We start from the raw sequence: 23,864 nt of genomic DNA on the forward strand, positions 1-23,864 counted from the left end.
ATTTGCAAGGCATTATGGGGAAGCTGGCATTGCCACTGCATGTGTTGCACACATTGTGTGGATAAATAGAGAGCTTCCATTTCCAGGACCATTGATCCAACAGCTTTCAATAGCTTCCAAAGGTATTGGTTACTGAGTGCTGGAGCGTGTTTAAATGGCGTTCCCTGGTAGGTGGAAATTCTCCTAGGTGAGACAATAGCTGTGGACAAAGCAGGGTGTCAATACTGAGGCTAAGCCTAAACAGACGAGAGGAAGGATTTGTTCAAAAAGGTCAATGTTACAAGACAGACATACAGAAGCTGGGAAGAGGCAGAGCTCAGAATGAAGAGACAACAAAGAAGAGAGAAGGAGAGGGATACAAGCCTGGAGGCAATACAGACACATTGTAATACATACACAATATAATGAAATACAACGGGGAAAGATAAGATTAAAGGTTTTCTGAGAAGCTTCAAAATCAAACGAGTCCATCAGGAGAGAGGGAGGGAAGGGAGGGAGAGAAAGAGGGAGGCAGAAAAAGAGAGGGATAGAGAGCAGAAGGGTTAGCTCACTCCCTCAGTCCACACTTCTCTCTCACATGCAGTCACAGCAAAGCTGCTCTCTGCAACACTCATCTCAGGTGAGTAATCATTCACTAACATGCTAGGGGCTTACATTCACAGCTTTAAATATCTCAGTTATAATCTTAATACATAAGCTTTTTTTTTTTTTTTTGCTTTTTTCAGTTTCAAAACAGATTATTTTTTATTATTGTTGGCTGTTTTCAACTAAATGATCATTTTACATTTTTCAACATTTTTATTATTGTTTTTCTTGTGTTGTTTTCTTAGCAGGATCATTGTACATTGTTAATAATTGCAAAGGATAATATTCACAATGCTACAGTAACACTTTGATTATTTATATATTTTTACAATCCCCTACATTCCAGGAGTCCATACATATGGCTGTGTTGCTATGTGGTATGTCTCAAATATGTAATATGTGTTTGATATACATGTATGTAAATAACCTTTGGTGAGACTATGTAAATAAAAAGATATTTTACACTGTTTTATACTCATTTTACCTTCTATGTAATAGTTTTGTAAATGAAATTAAGGGTGCAGAGAGAGAAAGGTGGACAGAGAGAGATCTACTGTTAGTGTGCCACAGCTCAGAGAATATATAACATGTATTCTCAGTTATTGTTAGAACTCTTGTGTTGACTTTTGTATTCTTGTTCTTTAGTATGGCAAACCGTTTTAACATTTTTTTAATATCAAACATTTTAATAGAAATGTTGACATCAGAAATCAAGGATTAAACGTTAAAAGGGGTTGCCATACTTTGGGGATTTTCAACACAAGAGACCTGCTTTAATTGAGTTTCAGTCTCTTCTCTTCACCAGAGGGTGTCAGTGTTTCCCCTCTAGGAGCAATCCCTTTGTCAGTGAGCTTCTCACAGAACAGAGCCAGGTGAGCTTGACCTAGTCCTCTCTCTATTGCAGCTGCATTATTCACCCATCATCCGCATACCCGTATGTCAAAGCATTGAAAGTGCAATGAATCACAACGCCTGAAATGCAGACTGAAATTAAGCTGCACTGTAAAACATTCTAATTTTATAATATTGAAGAGGGAACTTCACTTACAAGTCTTTAGACGTTTCACCCGACAACTTGTTACACAATGGCGCTCCCCCAATACATTTCTGCAGTGCTGCACACGTTTTTTATGTTCTCTTCCAGGACTCTGTCAGGCCCGTTTGTCGAGATGTTGGGGTTCCTCCTATCTGTGACCCCTCTACTGCTTCTGTCTGCCCTGACCTCCCCCGCTGCAGGACAGCCTCAGAACCGTCGTGCACCCCTCATCAAGCTGCGGCTAACGGGGAACACGGGCAAGCCCAACGAGGGTCGGCTGGAGGTCTATTATAACCGAACCTGGGGCACCGTCTGTGATGACGAGGTGGACATCAACCTTGCCAACGTAGCTTGCAGAGAGCTCGGCTTCGAGAACGCACAAACCTGGGCTCACAGCGCCAGGTACGGGGTTGGCAAAGGTGAGTGGCGGTGGCTAGATCAGGGGACTTTATTTATAACACGATTTAGTAAAACGTCTGTTTTATAGATTTTGTAAAGCGCACGTATTACTGAAGTTTCTTGATTGAGGGATTCAGTTGAAGAGTTTGTATTGGGGTGTATTCTTGGTGGTAGATGGAAAGGAGACTCCTATTTCATAGCAATTTCACCCATTCCAGGTTCTACTACGAGCTTGATTATCCCCAGTGTATGTACCAAGCTTATCTGTCTTCTAAACAGCAAAATCAGGTGTGGATCAGGCTGCCATGCAATGGAAGTCTTATTTCCATCTCTGGTGCCGGGTCATTACAACTTAGACATTTGGTGTCAGCCTGTATTCTACTGATTTGTTCAAGTGCTGTACATTGACAAAGTCTCTGAAAAAGAAACTTTTTCTGTTGAACCAAATAAGGCAACATACTGGTGCTATGTAACAAATATGGTGAAATATTGCCTGCTTTCAGTTTCAACAAGAAAAACACATTTTGAACCACTGACACTAAAATCAACCAAAGCAATTTTAGTTTTAACATAGTGGGCCCTATTCACTGACAAGTAATTAAGAGTCGATTAAATGCAGTTTATTTAACTTAAACTCTCAAGAGTCAATTAAATGCAGTTTATTTAACTTAAACGCTCAAGCTGAATAGGGCACAGTCATTCAGTGTTGTACTTTTTCACTTCACTAGTGTTTACCTAATATTTTCTTTCTGTATAATGTATTTTAAATGTGGAGAGGAAGGAAAAATTCACATGTAATATAAATAATTCAAGAAGTATTGTACATTTTATAGCTTAAGTGATTTCCCTATGTTTTTGAATATGCTTCACTCTTCCTTGCTGGTGTTTACAATGCTTACATATGCTTTATCATGTTTTCACTGTCCTTTATTACACTTTGCTATGCTTTTACTATGGGGAACTTGTATAAGGGTTAGTATTGCTTTTAGTTGATGCTTATCCTCAAACTGGCATTTTTCAAACACAAACCCTGTGCCTCTGGCTTTGCAGCACTGTTTTCTGCTTTGCTTTGCCTTCTAATTTAAACTGAGATTGTCTGTAAAATGCACTGTAAACATAATGGCAATACAATGCTGTCATTAAACTGGAAGGAGCCATCTCAGTGAGAGTACCATAGCTTATTACACTCATGAGCCAATCGCAGCATAATCTGCATATTGAGAAATACCAATTTTGCAGACTTCCCTTCATGTACTTGGCTATGATTTGCAGTGTTTACATCTCATTTTATTGTCTTTTTCCATGGCCCACTACAGTAGATGCGTTGAGGTGTTAGAAGCTGTAAAGCTGGAGGTGGCAGCTGATTTCAGCATTTAGGGAATTCCAAGATATTGGTGCTTGAACAACAAAAGGTCTTAAGACTTTGGTGACCTAAGACTTGTTCATATTGTGCAGTATGTGCCATTTTGTTTCTTTCCTCTATTTCTGTTCTGCATTCGCATATTTGTATTGTGTTTTAAACTGGTCCAGTAAGAAATGAAAACACAGTGTCTCCTGCTTGAATTTAGGTTGAGGCAAAGGTCTGTGCTAGAAAAGTTTTAGCACTGAGCACTTCACAGTTACACTTGAATGAACGACGCAAATTCCAGTGCATCCAAGGCTATGTCTGTGGTGCTCCACTTGAATTCAAGTGGGGGCCATTGTTTTCCGCACTAGAAAATGAATTACAAAATAACCCCAAAACATTTATTATTCAGCTATTTCTCCTATGGAATTCGTTGAAATTCATATACACTTGCAGCCATTATTTTGAAGTGTTACCCAGTTTACATTTTTAAATAATTCCTTTTTCAAAACAGTTAATTTTCATTGAATTGAACACATTCATTATTATTAATATGTAATTGATAAGCTGGAGAGACTGACCATGTGTATAAGGGAGTGTATAGGAAACACCCTGTTTCTCAGCAGGAAGGCTGGTTTTGGTTGTGAATAATTTGCAGTGCAGTGTGGGTCCTCAAATAATAATGCTGTTGTTTCTGTGTGTGCCCCACCCAGGTCCAATCTGGCTGGATAATGTGCGCTGCAAGGGCACTGAGAAGTCGCTGGCGGAGTGCAGCGCCAATGGCTGGGGGATCAGCGACTGCCAACACACAGAGGACTTGGGCGTGATATGCAGCGAGGGAAAGCGCCGTGTGATTGATCAGCAAGGGGGGCGCCCTGTCACCATTGTTAGACAGGTAACCAGTCAGAGAGCATTTACCTGGTTTAATAAGGAGAGAGTGAGGGCGTGTTTATTTACTTGTTTCATTTCGAGAATATATCCTAGTTGTTAGTTTTACTCCCTGCCCAATTTACTAAATGTTTTAGACAACATTCTAAGTTGTTTATTTGGTAATATAGAGGGTTTCACACAGTTCCCATGCAGGAGGGAAATGTTTAAAGCCAAGGGATCTCAAAGCTCTGTGGTCTACTGTATTGTTAATTTGAAACTAGGTTACAGTATGGCTTAAGTGTTCCAGCTGAGGAACAATTCAGACGTAGTCTCAGAACTTCAGCTGTTAAAAATGCAGCCAGCATCAGATTTCTGAGAAATGAAAAGACATCAGAAACAAGCCTTTCCTGTCCAGGAAGTGTTTGTTTGCTGAGTGATGGTAGCTGCTGTGATCTCGCAACCTCTTCCGAAAAAAAAAAAACACCTGGAGAGGGTACTGCTGCCAGTCATCCCCTTGCTGAACTCTGTGTGACACAGGGCCTCCCAGTTACCATGTCAAGGTGTCTGGTAGCGGTGCAGGACAGAAGCTCTCAGGCATGATTTAAGGAAACCCAAACCAAACTCAAACAGGAGCTCATGCCAGGCAGGAAATGTTCAAAAGGGCTCAGGCCTGCACTAAGAAAACAGCTTTACGAGGCATTTCCCAGATTTAGATTTTAACTGGCAACAAAATCTTTAGTCTTCTTTAGCTCTGCTCTAGCCTCTGGGCGACATTGCCCCTCAGTCCCTCAGCTTTAAAAATCAGACTGCACTGACCCCCAAAGCCTCCTCTCTATTTAGCAGGCCACACGGCTCTCTCAGCTCTAGCCACTTGGCCACACTGCCTCCGTCCCTCAGTTCTAACCACAAGACCACGGCGCCTCCTAGTCCACATTCACCCTTATTCAGACCATAGAGTGATTCCCTTGCTAAACAGCCCATGTTCTCTTTGTTGCTCAGGGCGGCAGCGGGGTGAAGATTGAGGAGGTCCGTCTCCGACCACTTATGACTGGTACTAAGGGCCGCGTGCCCATCAGGGAGGGCGTGGTGGAGGTGAAGCATGCTGGGAGGTGGCGGCAGGTGTGTGATGTGGGCTGGACACTCAACAACAGCAGGGTAGTGTGTGGCATGCTGGGATTCCCATTGGAGGCTCAGCACAACACCAAGATGTACAAGTAAGTCTTTAAAAAAATAAATAATAATGTGCTTCAGTGGTGCGCATTTGCTCAAGTATGTGAGAGCGCCAGGACTGGGTGTGTTCGGCCCAGTCTTACTGCCACATTTCTAGAGGGTTCTGGGCAGAGCTTTGAAGGTAAATATAGCTGTGCTATTCCACCGGAGCTTTCTTCATCCCTCTCTAAGAGGCCCTGCATGTTTTAAAAGCCTTTGTGGTGTCCCGCTGTTCCCATGCACCACACAAAAGCACACATGACTCACGACTACGGGAGAGTTTAACACACATTCTCCAGGTCTGAGCCTCAAGCTCTCGCTGTGAGACGTCGATTCTGGAAAGACTCCTGTTGCAAAGTTTTAGCTAGTCCAGGTTTTCCATACCTGAACCTGAAATTCTACAGTTTGTCTAAAGCTCAGGCGTTCTGTGATGGAATTTATATCCAACCTCAAAGCAAACTATACAAAATGTTTCTGGTTATCTAGTAAAGGTACAACATGTTGTTGGGGTTTTTTTTTTTTTTTTGGAGTATTTTCTTGGGGTTTTAATCAGTATGTTATGCACCTCGTTTCACAGATCAACCTTCTACTGACTTACCAAATATAACATTAGGTATTTCTTATTTATACGGGCTGGTTTCACAAGATTAGTGAAACCAACCCATATAATATAGGATATCTGATGAAGTGATTGTTTACAGCCTCTGATTAATCGTCTAAAAGGAAATGTTCAGATATCAGAACAAGGTGTAGATCCCCCCCCCCGCCCCCGCCCCCCCCCACACACGCCCTAGAGTGTCCATTACACCACAGTAGCAGTTAATACAGTGTACTGTAGGGCTGCTTCGTGGGAAACCGCTATTCCTTTGACCAGACATGTTAAACAATTCTGTATTTCATAAGGATGTGTAGAAAACAGCTTTCCAAAAAAAACCTGGTATCTGTGGGGAAATTATATTGTTTAGTCAAGCAAGACTCAAGTCAAGTGCTTGTTTTTTTAATTGGTTTAGTAACTATATAATTAATACCAGACAGAAATTTGTTAAACGCTATTATATATTTTGTAAGTGTTTTTTCAGACACCACAGACTTCTCTTGTAATTTTCCGCAATTACCTTGGCTTTACAGAACTGTACAATCCCATGTCAGAGTCTGCAGTTTTATAAGGGCCAAGGGCAATTGTCTCATTTCTAGCGCAGTAATTCTTTACAAGATTTTGAGGGTGGTCTGGCTGCTTTCTGAAAAAGAAACTGATGCTGACCAAACCCTGCCCTGCAGTCACACAGCTGAGCTGGAGCTAACCCAAGACTGCCATTCTGACACTCATCTCCAATCACTAGCCATTCTGCCTCCAATTGATCCGGGTGAACTACAGGGTGCACTGCCTGGTCTCGATGGCGGTGCTATTGAAAGTCAGGGAAGCAATACTGTGGCTGTTCAAGAATGGGGTAAAACCTCTATCATGGTCAGCCTTATTTTCATTAAACTTTCATTAGCTTGCTGAAGATCTTGAACATTAAAACAAAAAGTATTTCGCTGTAAAATAAAGTTCAACACCCCAGAAATTCCATTCCATTGAAATGGATTGATTGAAACAAAGAAAATGTGTTGCATTCTTTTTAACTTTACCTGCATCAGCTGCATTCTCAAGCATACATAGAGCCTGGAGACGTTGAGTACTGTTAATAGCTGAGTAGGTGCAGAGGGCTGCATTTTAAAAAGACTGGGTCCAGTCAGTGTGAAATAAAAGGATAAGGTTTTAGTCTGTAAGTAACAGACTATAAAACAAAGGAATACATAAGGACAGTAATAAGAAACTGCACCGTGTGGTTGTTGTAAACCTCACAAAAAGCTTTAATTATGAGGGAGTTTGCATTTAAGTGGTTAGGTTTACCACTGGAAAAGCTTGAGGTCAGTGATAGAAATGGAGGCTTGCTGTACCTGATTGAGCCAGTGACATTGTCTTATTTAGGCGCTATCCACGGATCTATAACTGCAACTAAGTAATGATTTTCATGTTTTACTACCCTAATTTTGTGTTTTTATATATATATATATATATATATATGTGTTATATATATATATATATATATATATATATATATATATATATAAAATATGTGTTTTCAAACATAGGGTGATTTGTCACAAATAGTAAAAACAAATTCAACTTTTTGTACATATGGAAGTACAAGCCCAAGTTAGAACTGATTATACCAGTCTCTGTAGTTACCCTGGTTGGGTATTACCCCCAGATATTTCTAGACTATGTAAACAAGACCCAGACTGCATCCATGCCCAGAGTCACGTCTGCAGAGTTGCGTAAGCATGCAGGCCCAAGAGAGACTTGTCGCTGTGTGGAAGGCACACAGCTAGATTGTTTAGCAGCAACTCCTCCTATAATTTAGCAACCTCTGTCTCTTGGCAGCCTCCTACAGCGGCTGTAATTAGACATTAAAAAGGGCTGAGCGTTTTTCTGCGTTTTAATTTTTCCCGTGAACAGGGTGCAATTACAGCTGCGCCCTGCTCCTGCCTGCTGTGTCAGCAGAACCCCGACTCAAACACTGTGCACATGAAGACAGTTTTGTTTTGTGTGTTTTTGGAAATGTTTATTTTAACTTGCTAGAGGAGCCTGTAAGGCTTTTGTCACAACCACACATCCTAAAATAATAGTAGGTTTACATTTGAAGGAAATGCATACAGCCTTTGACATTTAAGGTAGTTTGCAAATTTATTGCACACATGGTGTCTTGCTGGTTATACCCCTCATAGGTTTACACGTTACAAAACCTGAATACAACTGGTGCCTTTCTCCAATTAATGTGTCTCATGTGATTCAAACCTTCACTCCTGCAGTCCAGGACAGAACAGGAGAGGTGCTGCCTGAACCTGCAACTCACTTTCAGGCTGACTAACTGATGGCCCTGCACCACTGAATCTGCTCACAGTCGCTAAACAAATACATTGAAAAGACACAACCTTTAAGCTAATTGTGTTAATAGGACATTATTTCTGCTAAATACCCGCCCAGCTAGTATTATTGGATGTAATTGGACCTTCCAAATGCATTGTATAGTGAATGCTGCAAAACAAATGAGTAGGCACAAGTTTGACTTAATCATAATTACAATATGTTGTTAAATTATGTTCACTTTACAATTAATTACAAGGGGTCTATTTTTTGCTCAAATGGCTTTATAAATATTATTTTATATTAATTGTTTAAAATGATTCTACTAGTGCCAAATGCTTTTATTTTATACCTTGCAAATGTATATGGCCACCATAGTATAGTGAGGTTGGTTATGTTGCATAGTACAGGGCTACACAACTGGCAGCCATTTAAGCTTAATGCATAAACGTCAAAATGAACTAAAATGAAATACCAGTATAAATATGAATTGGGGCATCCAGAAAAATAATGATTTATTTTGCATGAGTTTTTCAGCTTCTATGTGTGCTGGCGTTTCAGTGTTGGTATAATAAATGATCCAGATCAACAAGGTCACAGTTGTCACAATGAAAGTGTTCTTCTCTCAACAACACGCCCTCTCACAGAACTGCCTGAAATTGATAGCTGGCAGGTGCAGATTAAGTAACCTCTAATGAGAGTGATCCCAACCCTGCACTTGGGTGATAGTTAGGAGGCTGAGGAGAAGGGAAGCCTTGCATTGGAACCAAGAAAACAATCTTTTTTGGCTACCGTTGCCAGGGAAAACAGCCACAGAAGCAGCCTGAAATGTATCATTTCTCTGAGGTTTATAAATTTGGGGTGGAACTCGAGCTATAATGACAGAGGCATGTGGTACTTAGAGAAAAGATTCTCAGAACAAATTAAAAACACATCGTTTTCATAGTTTGTGTATTCTAAAAGCGTGGAGCTGTATGAATCGTTATTACAAGGTTAGGGAACCAACCCCACATGCCTATCCCTAACCCCTATATACGCATTGCATAATAGACTGTAATTTTCATCAAGTAATGGAAAGTTTTGTCTGCAGTTCTTTTTAGGAGGGCTGTGTGTGTGTGTATATATATATATATATATATATATATAGGGTGTATATATATATATGTATGTTTGTTTTTGTTTTTGTATGTAAGGGTAGTATTATTGAACGCAATTATCTGTAAATTCTTCCCAAATTGGAACCAATGAAGATGTGGCTGGCTGGTGCAATGTTAGGCAATCATTTTACAATCCGAGGAACACTGAAATACCTCCCGGCCCACCACAGTACCCAAACAACAGGGATTACACATAAAGAGGACGTACAGCAAAAACAAAAGCGGAAACCGGGTTTCCATGGATTTGGTCGAATTTGTATTGCTCGTCTTGTTTCATGAAATGTTCTAACTGAAAACTAAAACCAACTTGCTTTTAAGCTGGCGGCAGTTTCCACCACTTTACACGGTGGATATGTTAGGTTAAATAACACCACCTTTAGTTTACAACGCTGCTTCCAGGTGGAAGATGTTGTGAGTTTGTATTGTATCTCAATGGGCCTTTCAGTCTTGATAAGCCTGCTTAGATATTTAACACTTCCATATATCAGTTTTCATTAAGGGACGGTATCTACGGTACAATACAAGTTAGCCAGCGCTTATTCTTAGTAATTCACAATTATTGACATTGTAGGACCTGCTCTTGAACCAGCATAACTGGTCAACTGGTCAACATATAATATATATATATATATATATATATATATATATATATATATATATATATATATATATATATTAATTTTTTTTTTTAAAGCTTTGATGAAATAAGGTTTGGTATTCATGACGTTTTTTGCTTTTTTTTTTTTCAAACACCAGTCACCAGTAACCAGAATATGCTCTTATTTCCAGCAATGTATAAAGTTTGTTTGTTCAGTAATTCTTGCACAGAGCCTGCATTCCTAAACTAGTTTTAATCTGTGTGCTCCACCCCTTTAGCAAGTTTTGTGGTATAAAAGAACCCCAGTTTGGATTATGCCCTGAATTCCATTCACCTAATGAGTAAGGGAGAGTGTTTTGAAGTCCTTCTCGGACAGCACACCTCCCTGCAGTGCTGGGAATGCTTTTTGTTTTTAGTCTTTGCGAGACGGCATGTTTTTGATTGGCTCTGGTCCCGACCTACGCTCGGAATGCTTGGGCTCTCTACCAAAGGAAATGTGTGTTTTTGTGAATAAACATTTTACAAGTCATTGGTGTGCCCAACCATATTTTCTTGCTTTGAAAATCGGTTACATCCAGAAGTGTCTGTAAAAGGAAGCCCAGTTTGCATGCCAGAGGCCACTGTCTGCTTTTTGAGTTTAGAAATGATTTCCCAAAAGGAGATGCAATGGGTGGAATTGGGGGTGCAATACTTTTGGTTTTACCCAGGCTTGAGTGATTTGCCCTTGTTATGGTGTACAGGCTAAGGTTTGAACGCAGAGTGTTGTTTCTCTATTGCCTCACCACAAGACCGCGATGTCTCTGTGGGGTGGATGTCTACAATAGACATATTAGTCTGGCGTAAAGGCTTTAAACTAGGGGGCATTAGAATGCGGAGTGACCACATTGAAACAGCTGAGCGAAAACCTCCACTTTGTATAAACAAACTGTTCCGGTAAATAAAATAAAATCGTGTTGTAGGAAGTTGAAGTCATGAGGCTTAACCAGATAGACAACCATTTCCTCCTCCAACCCTTTACTTCCAGTTTCATGTGAAGGACCTTGCGCTTGTCTGTAAACTATACAGTAACCCGAAGACAACAACAACAGGATAAATCAGGACGCGGACGCAGGACAACGCTTCCAGTTGTTTCAGCTTGTTAGTCAGTGTGCTCTTGTTCTGTTATGACTTTCCAGTGCATGTAAATAACTTTTGTAAAATGTAAAGATTATTATTGATTATTGTTTTCATCATTAAATTATTCATAAGTGACAAAAAGAATTGTCCCTGGAAACAAAAACAACAATAACAAAAAACTGACTTTTCTCTGTTACAGAAAACTTTGGGATACCAAGGTCAACAATCCAACTACCAGGTAACTTCTACTATACAGTACTCTCAACACAAACAACTGTATCACCTATATTAAAATGATTGTGAACTTTATACTGTGTTACAGTGCAGTTCTATATAATGATAGTCAACCTAAATTAATTTACAATGTACAGCTGAAAGGTATAGCACTATTGAACTCTTAACTATGTCTAATACAGTTTGGGGAGGAAATTAGCTGATGGGGTATTCAATTTGAGGCCTTGTATACCTTTCAGATCATATTGCCTATTAACAAAAACGACATCTATAATAACATTGATTAATTAGTTATATTAGTGAAGCTGTTCTAGCCCATTGATCTTATAAACCAATCTTTGTCACGCATGAAAACAGGAGCTAAAGTAAGCATTGTGAATAGGGCTTGATGTTTAACCTTAGAGGATCAAAATGTATACAATGAATGACTTAGTAAATAAAGAATTCCTGTCGAGTACATGAATGTCCCCTCTTCCCAGACTCAGCACAATGTCCCGGAAGAAGAGTTTCTGGGTGGAGAAGGTGAGCTGCCATGGCAATGAGCCCAGCCTGTCAGATTGCCGGGTCCAGCTCTCTATTTCCCGCAACAGCCCCCCCTGCAGGAAAGGCATGCACGCCATCACACGCTGCGTCCTGGGAGCAGAGCTCAGCAACGCCCTGAACACTGGCCGCAAGACACACTCCCACAGAGAGGTGAGAGGGGGAGGAGGGGATGGGGGGGTGCAGCAGAAGGAAGATGGAGGAGTGGGGAGAGAGGTAGATGAGAGGCTTACAGAGGTTCTGCAACAATAAAAAGCTCTAACAATCAATAAAGAAAACACAGAGTATTGTATTTTTACTAAAAAGAAACCCTGACTCCTCTTATCACAAGAACATTTAAGCAAACAATAAATTATCATATATTCATTTTTTGTAACTATTTTTTTTTTTTAAGGTTAGGTTGCTGTCATTTTTTAGAGGACCGTTCAGTGTTACTGATTCAAGTTCTCTACAGTGTGGGCCATATTTTCAAAGCATTTACTGCAGTCTTGAATTCCTATTTTTTGAAAGATGAAAATCCAACAGCAATATACAAAACTGAGAAACAAACCAATTGAGAGTATTTAAGAGACCTCACTTAGCAGATGTTTAATACTTGTTTTTTGAAAACAATGTGTTTTTCCCTTTTAAAACACAAAAAACAAAACAGCAGTTAATTAAAGACTGGAGTAAGCTCTTTGATGACATGGCCCTGTGTGTCTGGGAGGGGATGTTTCAGCTTCACAGTCCAACCCACAGTTTCATTATCAAAATCCAAGCTTTTGTGAACTATTACTAGTGACTTTACCATAACCTGATTCCATTTCTGCCCCTCTCTGTCTTCGTGCCTTCCCTGCAGCCCTCAGTCCGGTTGAAGGCGGGCGCTCGGCTGGGCGAGGGTCGCGTGGAGATGCTGCGTGAAGGGAAGTGGGGCACGGTGTGCGATCACCAATGGGACCTGGTCTCTGCCAGCGTGGTGTGCCGGGAGCTGGGGTACGGCACAGCAAAAGAGGCCATGAGAGGAGCGCATATGGGGCAAGGTCAGCCAGCTTCTCTCTGTGTGCCAGTGCTGCAGGCTGAACACCTGTCTGTGTGTCTGTTAGACAGCTTTCTCATGTGGATGGGTGTCTCTTAGCCTGCTTGTATATTTGTCAGCAAATCAGCTAAAGCACAGAAATGCTGTGCATGTGAATAACGAGGGACTGACAGCATTAGAGATTTGGTGCCCTCTAAGTATTGACCTCTGTAGGTATCCCATTCCTCTAAATAGCATGCAATAAATTGTTGACTTTAGATTTATCTTGCAGTGAGAAGTGTGACAGGATTTGTGTGTTCCAAGTTTTGAACAACATGAATGCTGATTAGCAGGTCTTCTGTATTTTGTAAGGTGTTAGTGGTTAGAGAGTGCTGGACTGCAATGTATAAGATGGTAGTTAATTAGGCTGTAGGATCACAATGTAGATGGCAGCAGGTTTAAGTGGGTCTGTGATAACTAGTAGGTTCTGATAACACATTCTATTTTGAGAATTGGTCTGTGGTATAGAAAGTAGTGGGTTTGAGCAGCTCAGTAGCTAAGTACTGAGTTTCAATGTGGGAGATATGTATTACCAGAATAAGCAACATGACACTTCACAGTGATAGTTGCTGCAATTGAAGTAGATTTCTAATTTACAAACAATTTATACAGAAGGGTAATTTTAAATAGTTGATAGTTTGTGTGATTCAGATGGAATTACTGACATGGCCTGTGGGCATTTGAATCGGTCACCGGGATTTCTCTCTCTCTCTCTCTCTCTCTCTCTGTCTCTCTCTCAATGCTTTGAATGTTGAAAGAATTACTAAAATAATGTATTTACTTGTTGTTATATGGACAGCACCAAAAAGAAAAATCACAGACTCAATGCTCACATTTGAACGAGTTTTTCAGTCAGTAGATGCATGACTGTTCTAGTTTTGCAGCACAAAAAAACATAGAAAAGGGGAGGTGTTTAAATTAAAAAGCATGTGCTTATTGAAACCAAGCGTTAGTCCCTCTCCCACTCTATTTTTTTTCCAGTAGGATTCCTGTGTTTAAAATGCCCCTCCCTCAGGGAATTGAAGCATTGCCCTGGCCTCGAACTGGTGTTTCTTGGCAGGGTCATTCAAAGGAAGTGTTTTAATTGGTCAGGAAGAACAAGCTTTTCAGTTTGCTCCCTATAAAGGGCTGTTTATTCTCCAGTCAAACTGCTTGGTTACAAAACCCTGTTTTTTTTCCCAGAAACAGGTCGACTCTTATAATTTGAATGACGTTCTGTTGTAAATGTTGCAGTTGTAGCATGTTGAATATCAGGTTGGCACAAACACCCAAGTACCCAGCTCTGTCAGTCTGTACCCCTCTATACCTCTCTATTACAGAGCCTTCAACTCTCCCTCAATCTATACCCCCTGTACCTCACTGTATCTGAGCCCCTAACTTTCCTTGAATCTTTACCTTACTATAAGTCAAATCATAGCCAGGTTACCAGAGAAGCCGATCTGTATCTACCTGTTTTGATTGCTATCCTTATTGTTGTGAAATGGAAAGGAAAGGTAGTCCTTCACTGCCTATAATGCCCACTCAGTGAACCGCCGTACTCGGTGGACCACAGCACGCTGTGGTGGGTGCTATTGTAACTGTAGACAGTTTGCTTAATCTGGATTTTTTTGTCTGTATCCAAGTTAGGAACAGTTTGTCCCCTTTTGTGTTTTGGATCCACAATTCCAAAGGCAGCACTAAAACAGCCTTGAGCAGGCAAGGGAGGCCGCAAAGAGTCATTTACACGCCATTGCGGAAATCAGTCTGCCGTTTGAGAGATGTTCATTTACGCTATTATAGGGAAGTCCAGTTTCACTTACTACACATTTTCTTTCATTAATTGTTTTTAATGTGGCTGCTGTGCTTGAAGGATTGGGTCCCATCCACATGAACGCAGTGCAGTGCAGTGGGCATGAGCGCTCCATCACTGAGTGCTACTTCCAGGACCTGGCCACCAGGGGGTGCACTCACTATGATGATGCCTCTGTCAGGTGCAACGTGCCTAAGATGGGACTTGACAGCAAGGTAAGGTCATTTAAGCCTTTTCCTGAGTTTATCTGAATTGGTTTGCCACCACTCCATCCTTCCCTATTGATGTGGCTTTCTCATTCTTTCCATTCCAGCAACAAGATATAATGTTAGGTCTTTAAATCACAAATACAGTTTGGTACACTTTCATTTATCACAGAGCTGCTTAACCTTGTATGACCATCTAATGGCTCTACAAACTGCCATGAGCTGTGTTAAAAGTTAAGCTAAACAATCCTTTATCAAAGTAGTGGAACTACTTTTACTGCAGGCACTGCTTGGGAATATGCATTGGAAATGAGATGTGCAATGCAATTCTTGTTTTCTCCCCTCTGTGCCGCTGTGTAGATTCGCCTGGCAGGGGGGCGCAGTCCTGGGGAGGGTCGTGTGGAGGTGCTGATAGAGGTTGGAGGTCGGAAGCAGTGGGGTGCGGTGTGCAGCGAGTCCTGGGGTCTCAACGAGGCCACAGTGGTGTGTCGACAGGCGGGCTTCGGATTTGCCTCACATGCCCTGCAGGTGGGTGTCTTATTGTACTGATAAGACCCCCTAGGTCTGAGAGAATGGGATAACCACCTGTGTAATAAAGCTTTAAAATCACCAGTTAGGACCTGCTTGTAACAAACCAAAGAGAGAAGTTTGATCTACGGAACTGATATGCGGATGTACGTCAGGCAGATCTGCTCTTGAATTGAATCTCTGTTCTCAATGGGAGGTTTTAAGGGGTCTTTTGGATCCAATCTCATTTTGTACTTTGAAAAGTAAATGGAAACAGTGGGCATCGAAGACAAGAAATAAACCTTTTGATGCAATAAGAAATAAGAACGTTACGATCCAGTGATATGAAACACCTCATTGAGACGTGACTGGGAAACAGCAAACTGTTTACTCTGTTACACCCTGGCAGCTGTAACTAATGGGTAACACCTGTTTGGAAAGCACTTGTTGTTCTTGTTAAAATAAGTAAACATGGTAATTATATACAGTGGTTTGCAGAAGTATTCACCCTCTACCAATAATGTCAGGTATTGTTGAATTACAAATAACGTATGCAGCAAACAAACTTTTTATTCAAAGCTATAGTGGTTAAACTGAACACTGTTACATGACGAGGTTAAATGTCAGCAAAACTTGAAAAGAAAATATACAAAATGAAATTTACTGGTTGCATAAGTATTCAGCCCCTTAAGTCAGTACTTGGTAGAAGCACCTTTTGCAGCAATTACTGCTATGAGTCATTTTGGATAGGTCTCTACAAGCTTTGCACAGTAGGATGGTGAAACTTTTGCCCCTTCTTCATGGGAAAATTGCTCCAGTTCTGATAAGTTTGTTGGGGATCGTCGATGGACTGCAATCTTCAAGACTCGCCATAAATTTTCGATTGAATTCAAGTCAGGACTTTGACTGGGCCACTCAAGAACGTTGATAATCTTCTTGTTCAACCACTCCAGTGTGGCTTTGGCTTTTTGCTTCGGGTCATTGTCCTGCTGAAATGTGAATTTCCTCCCGTTTCAGTCTTGGCTGACTCAAACAGGTTTTCCTCAAGGATTCGTCTGTACTTTGCACCATCCATTCTCTCCTCTATCCTGACAAGCTTCCCAGTCCTTGTTGAAGAGAAGCATCCCCATAACATGATGCTGCCACCACCATGATTGACAGTTGGGATGGTGTTGACTGGGTGATGTGCAGTGTTGGTCTTACGACAGACTCTTCAAATTTAGACTGAAAACTTAAATTTTTTTCTCGTCTGACCACAAAGCCTTTTTCCACATGTCTGCAGTAAAATCTACATGTTTTTTTTGCAAACTCCATATGTGCTTTAAGGTGAGGCTTTTTGAGTAATGGCTTCTTTCTTGCCAGCAGTTCATACAGATAAGCTTTGTGTAGGGACCGGCTTATTGTTGATATGTGAACACTGACTCCCATGTCAGACACAGAACTTTGCAGATCTCACAAGATCATTGTTGGCTTCAGAGTGACATCCCGAATCAGTTACCTGCTTGCCCGGCTGCTCAGTTTGGGAGGGCGACCTGATCTGGGTAGTGTCTGGGTGGTATGAAGGATCTTCCACTTTTTAATGATGGACTTCACTGTGCTGAGGGAATTGGTTACACCTGAGCTAATTTAGGATTGCTATTACAGGGGGGGGTGGACACTTATCCAACCAAGCTATTTCAGTTTTTATTTTTATTTAATTTTCTACACATTTCTAGAATATTTTTTCATTTGGAAGTTGTGGGGTAGGATGTGTAGATAAATTAAAAGAAATATATATATATATACACACACACACACATACATACATTTGTTACAACATGTCTGTTATTAAACTACCGCCCATGTTTAGAAATCATCAATTCAGTGCCCTTAAGACAATGATCTGTAGTACTGTCTGGAGATAATTTATCACACAATGATCTGCGTGAATTTTTAAGTTCCCCTTTAAAGTTAAAAACTAGATTTGATCTGGTTTAGGCAGTGTGAACAGATACAAGATTCTTCTCTTTTTTTATAAGGATACAATGCAGAACTGCATATTTCATTATGCAGTACTTCTGCTTCAGCAGTGACGGCTATGTTTGTTCTTCCAGGAGACGTGGTACTGGCAGGGGGACCCAAGTGCCAGTGAGGTGGTGCTGAGCGGGACCACGTGCTCCGGGACTGAGCTCTCGATTCAGCAGTGCCAGAAGCACAGGCAGGTACACTGCCCTCGAGGGGGCGGGCGGCGTGCTGCGGGGGTCACCTGTAGTGAGAGTGAGTATCCAGCAGGGGAGGCAGAAACACAGAGAGCAGGGAGGGAGAAACAGGGGGATTGGATGACTGTCTGCTCTTGGAACAGGGAAACGTGAAAGAAGTGTATCTTTGTTTCCAGTTTTGCTGTTCGATTGTTGGTTTGAGGGAGTGGTTTCCCTCTCTTCCCCCAGTGGCCCCGGACCTGATTCTGAACGCTCAGGTGGTCCAGGAGTCTGCGTACCTGGAGGACCGACCGCTGCACCTGCTCACTTGCGCCCACGAGGAGAAATGCCTTTCCTCTTCCGCAGACCACATGAATTGGCCCTATGGGCAGCGGCGCCTGCTCCGCTTCTCCTCGCTCATCCACAACCTGGGCAGGGCTGACTTCCGCCCACGGGCAACTCGAGAGTCCTGGATCTGGCACCAGTGCCACAGGTAGGGTTGCACACCATTGCAGTGACATGCAGTCAATATCCCTTAACTTCACCTCTGAACCTTAAAATCAGCTTGTCTTCCGATTCCTAACCTCTTCTACAGAGAAATAAAATCGCCATAACTGAATGCTCCCATTCTTTTTCAGTGCAGACTTTATAACACGGTTCATGATCAGTTTTTTTTTCATCCCTATGTTGAATACACGACCATGTCTCTCTGACCTCCTTAGTGCAGACCATTCAGCAGCTGTCCTTGCCATGCCCTCTATCCCATAAACCCCAGGTCTTACAGCTCCAAATGAGTTTCCTGAAATCATTACAGCAACACTCTTTGGGAACAAGGCAGTGCCTTGTGCCGCAGGCAGCCTTTCGAATAATTGAGTTCCAGTCCCCGCGTTGATCTCTGCAATAACTGTGACCTGTTAAGATGTATTTCTAAGTGTTTAATTGAACAGTTAAATAAACAGCTCCCCAAATCAACCTGCCTGGGAACAGGAGGTTACTGTCAAAGGTGTTCGTGAAAATGAAACACACCTTACTTACTGCGTGCCCCGGGAATGAGATCATCTCTTTTAATCCCCTAGTGACTTTCTGTGCCAACCATTTGCAGTGGTGAGGGTTGATTTGTTTTATATGCTAACAAGCTCTCTTTATTGTAGATTGCTACTGGAAAAACCCTGCAATATATCTGGTTATAACAGAAGCTCTTTTTACCCCCACTCCCCTTGCAGGCACTACCATAGTATCGAGGTGTTCACACACTACGACCTCCTCACCCTCAATGGTAGCAAAGTTGCAGAAGGTCACAAGGCCAGCTTCTGTCTGGAAGACACCCACTGCTCTGACGGTAAATCCTGAGCAAGACGCACCATCTACAATCACAGTGAGGCATTGAAAGGAATGAGGGTGCTAGACTCGGTTCAACGCACCCTACAGCAACAGGGCTTCTTAAATTCAGTACCCTCAGTCAAAGCATTCCTTGCTGAAGAAATGTGGCTTCCACAGGCTTTCTAACCACCTCTACAAATCACCATGGTGTAGAACCCATTAATTTGACCACGAGGGAATAGACACAAATCTCTACCTGTGGTAGTTGCACAGGCAAATATTTTTTTCGAACCACTATTTCTTAGTGACCACCTGGGTAAGTGCATGTGTTTGTTTCTGTTATTTCGATTGGCAGGGCTACAGAAACAGTACGCTTGTGTCAACATGGGAGAGCAGGGCATCTCTGTGGGCTGCTGGGATACCTACGGACACGACATTGACTGCCAGTGGATCGACATCACGGATGTCAAACCAGGGGACTACATCTTCCAGGTAAGAGTTCAGCTGTGAAAAACTTCAGCAAATTTGAATAAGCTACAGTGTTGGGGGCAGCATGCAGTGTGTCAGAATGAAGAGGGACCAAACAAACAGAGCACTCTATTTAGGGATATTCTCTCTCAAATAGGTTATCGATATACACTCACTGACAGAATTGATTCTAGTTTATATTTTATGTGCTACTAACATTTGCTATTCTAACTCATTGATTAAATTCTACTGTACAATTACAGGTTCAAATGACAAAGAGCTACAATTCTAAATTACACAGAACAATGCAACTCAGCACCATGACTGGCAGATGAAAGTGTAGAATACCTCAAATCCACTGGAGATAGACTGGAGCTCAGATTTTCTGTCCCATTGCTACAATTTATCTATTTCAATTCCTTGAAACAGTTTTTGCATGCATCGCCTCATTCACAAGCACATCCTGTTGGCAGCTAAACCAGTAACCGACAGAGATAAAAACATGCCCTACACTAATAAAAAACTAAAATTGGCAAGTCAGTGCATTTACAAGAGTTGTTTAGTTTGATGTTGGGAAAGTTTTGGAACATATTCTTTTTTTTGTCAGTGATTTAACTAGTAGTTAAGCATAAGGTCTAATTTTGTGAACTGCCATTTAAGAGAATAGTGAAACAACATGATAAACAACTTGGCATTTCTGAAGAACGACAAAACTAAATTAGGGTCATTACAGACCGCCACGTTTTTTAAAACAGAAGTTCAGTAATGTAAGTGCTGGACACACAATTTCCTCACTAATCCATCTTACTGGTCTGTCCAGGTTGAAGTAAATCCCCACTTTGACATGGTTGAGTCCGATTTCACAAACAACGTAATGCGCTGCCGATGTAAATACGATGGGAGTCGGATCTGGATGTACGGCTGTCACACAGGTACAGTATTGAATTCACACACTGCAAAGAGCCACATATCCAGTGACTGTATATGGGAAAAAAATAAACAATGGTATTTCTGTCTCTTTGCCAATCAAGCTGCAAACGGAGAAAGGTTATTCCACACTGAAAAAAGTTTCGGATGTAGCCCTCTATAGAATCATGCTTAATATAACGTTCTCAAAGTCTATACATTGCCAACCAAGTTTAAACTTAGTTTCTTAATGTTAAATCTCATCTGTATCCCAATATTACATTTTATTCTTCTGACCCCTGACCCCCCCCCCCATTTCATCTATCAGGAGATGCATATAGTGATGAAATTGAGGATCTGTTTGAGCACCAGAATCGGATCTCCAATAACCTGATCTAAATGTTCACCCTGGAAATGCCTAGAAGAACCTGGAATCAGGAATGGGGAGAACTGGAGCTTGAATTCGGGATTTGGACACTTACCTCAATACGTGCAACACCAACACAAAGCACAGCAGTCTTCTTGTGATCAGTGGGGAAGTCAAGTGGATTTAGAGTGACAAAGGTGGCTCCTTTGGGCTACATACATCCATGGTGATCCTGCTGTAGGATTTGGAAATCTTTATCCCAGTGTCTTTTGCAGTTTGAGTATTTTCTACTTTTATTTTTTTTTAATGCATACAATCCTTTAGGACAGCGTAACTTTAAAACAAGAAAAAAAAAAAAAAAATTGGACTTTGTTTTACAGCCTGTTTCTGATTCCTTACTGAAGTACTTTATTTAAATGTTGTCTTGTATAAAACAGAAGGGACAGAAACAGACCTATTGAATATCTGTGAATGAAAATCCAGATTTTCTCCTTGATTTGTTTGAGGACATGAGTAAATAACACACTTCATACTCAATGCTCAGATAATTCCATTTGTATATAGCTCAAGTATTATTTTAATATTTTCTCAATACGGGCTACTGCTTTACTCAGAGCACCATGATGTCAGGACAGCCTAAAGCTTCTACAGTATCTTGAAACAAACTACAACTACTTTTATGTGTCACTGTGAATTCCCTAACAAAGTCTCTTCACACAAGTGTAGCAAGAAGTGCGGGAACATTTTCAGGAATTATACTCAGGTAGTGATGTCATATTTAAATCATTTAAGTACTAGAATGGCAACATTTTGCAGTTCCTCATTGAGGTTAAATACATGAGTACAGCCTGTTTCATAAAAAGGAAAACTAACCATACTTTTTAATTCAATGAGGAGAACTTCCCATACCTGGACTTGCTTTATAATAAACATTTGTTTAAAATAGATCCTTCTTTTTTTAACTGAAGCAAAATTGCTGTTATAGCAATACAAAGTGCATTTTTTGAAACCACAAACAGCCTGGTTGTTTTAAAAAAGAAAAAATCTAAATTTGACCACAGCGAGGAAACTCTTTAAAAGCATATTATGATTTCTATGCAATGCAGAGCCAGTCATCCTGTAAAATTAAATTATATAGACTTGAACAAGGCAACAACAAAACAAAGTCATTTTCTATTATAATCTTCCCCTTTTTTAAAGTTGATCATCTGTAGCAGGAATCCCACAAAATGTGTTTTCTGTGTTAAGAGAACAATGTTTTTAACTTAAAATACACTTTGTAATTTGTACTTGGAAGTTGTTTGCTTCTTAATCTGTGCAAACATACTTTAGTACACCATACACTTCAGTTTTATAACATTCCTCGACTTTAAATCCAGCTGACTTGTTTACACTTTGAGTTATTGAATTTTAGAATGTTGTTTATTACATCTAACCTTTGAATTGTTCGCTGTAACTTAGCACATCAACTTTTATTTATTTTAATCAAAATGCATTCTGGCAATATGTTAACCAGGCCATTTATGGCAAATAGTGTCTGTAGATACAAGTTTAGGCAAATCGTTATTTTTTTTAATTGGCTATTACCTTACAGAAAACCCATATACTTAGGATTTTTTTAAATTACTCGACCTCGCTGTTGAAAATGATTTAGACGTACATATTGCAGTGTAAAACAAAACAAAAAATAAACTCTTGATTAGTCCTTCCTTGACAACTTTCTGTGAAAGCAGTAACGTTTACATTAAGTGCCACAAGTTCTGCATTTAAAAAATTTCTGTACTGTACATTTTAACAGAGAAGTGCAGTAATTTATGCAGGTCTGTGGATAAACCACACCACCTTGTCATGATGTCTTATCCACTTACCTTTTCTGTAACAGATTACACTGGTACTCGTGCAAAAAATAACTTGCTGGACGTGAATGCCAAATTGTGTTTTTTTTTTTCCTTGAAACAAAGCTGGCTTAAGTGTTTTTGTTTTTTTAATCTGTTTTTGTACTGTATTAAGGGCTTTTCATTGTATTTATTTTTAAATACTGTATGACTTCAACTAAATACTTTCTAGTGTATTACTTAATGCAAATAAATATGCATTTTTATTAAAAAAAAAAAAAAAAAAAAAAAACACACATCAGTGTTTGCTCTTAAGTAAATTTTAGACTGTGTTCAACATCACTTGGGGAAAATGCTAAGCACTAACTCTACAGTACAAGAATCTCCTAAGCTCAGTTTCCACTGCCCAGTGTTGCCCTGTACTGGAGCATTCCTGTAGAGCCTACAATTAAAGGTAAGAATTTACACTAGTAGGAATACATAATTTATGCTAAAAACACCAAAAACGATTACCAGAACCAAGTCTGGACAGCAGAAACGCAGCTTCAGATTCTCACCTGTTGTAGAATAATCTCCCAGCAAAGGTGTCCCTACACAAACCTACTTTAACAATGACTTGTAATCAATAAAATAATCTGAAGCAATTGGAAAGAGTGATTGTGTACTTTTGTTTAATCATTTAATGTGTCCTGGTTAGTGTGATGTGTTGAAATGCATTAAACCATCTTCAAACTAACAATCCCCCTTTTTTCACAAAATTATATAATCTGTAGCCAGCAGCTCAGTGAATGTTGTGTGTATTATTTTCAAGACTGCATATAATCAGCCTGCTATATTGATCAAGTGGAAGACAGGCTTAGTTGTTATTCGGTATGGCCCGGTGACACTGAGGAAATATAAGATGCAGTATGGCCTTGTGCGGCGCTGAAACACAGAAGCAGCTTGGACCAGAATCAAGAGTAACAGAACTGGCTGGGAAGTGGGTAAAACTCGACTGTGCTTAGGAACAAAGCATGTGCAAATCCCACCTAACTTAATATTTGGTACATGCAACCCACAACTAACTAAAAGAAAAAGGGGTCACCCAAGTTGCGGCATACCAATGTGCATCTGGAAGTCCTTTCCCTAGAAAGAAAAGCAAAACTAAATTTCAAACAAACAGGAATGTAGACTTAAAAACAGTTCTTGACCCACCAACATTCATTTTCCAAAAAACACAAACCAACATATCCCCA

General features: G+C 40.5%; 1 protein-coding gene across 2 annotated transcripts; it reads left to right on the top strand.

Annotated features, from left to right (window-relative positions):
• The first annotated feature begins 541 nt into the window (after nucleotides 1–541).
• Nucleotides 542–23,275, top strand: LOC121326284 (lysyl oxidase homolog 4-like). 2 transcript variants are annotated; one of them, XM_041269529.1, is made up of 16 exons: nucleotides 570–619; nucleotides 1,391–1,457; nucleotides 1,730–2,040; nucleotides 4,079–4,260; nucleotides 5,235–5,449; nucleotides 11,426–11,464; nucleotides 11,940–12,153; nucleotides 12,839–13,019; nucleotides 14,904–15,058; nucleotides 15,410–15,577; nucleotides 17,650–17,812; nucleotides 17,983–18,226; nucleotides 18,957–19,072; nucleotides 19,409–19,545; nucleotides 20,342–20,453; nucleotides 20,756–23,275. In XM_041269529.1, exons 3-16 carry the CDS (start codon nucleotides 1,755–1,757, stop codon nucleotides 20,824–20,826), a joined length of 2,283 nt encoding a protein of 760 aa, XP_041125463.1. In that variant the 5' UTR covers nucleotides 570–619; nucleotides 1,391–1,457; nucleotides 1,730–1,754; the 3' UTR covers nucleotides 20,827–23,275. The 2 variants fall into 2 exon arrangements, with proteins under 2 accessions (XP_041125464.1, XP_041125463.1); XM_041269530.1 differs by lacking the exon at nucleotides 1,391–1,457 and having other exon boundaries at nucleotides 542–619.
• Nucleotides 23,276–23,864: the final 589 nt, after the last annotated feature.

Source organism: Polyodon spathula, chromosome 13 (genome assembly GCF_017654505.1).
Source record: "Polyodon spathula isolate WHYD16114869_AA chromosome 13, ASM1765450v1, whole genome shotgun sequence".
NCBI classification, from domain to species: Eukaryota; Metazoa; Chordata; class Actinopteri; order Acipenseriformes; family Polyodontidae; genus Polyodon; species Polyodon spathula.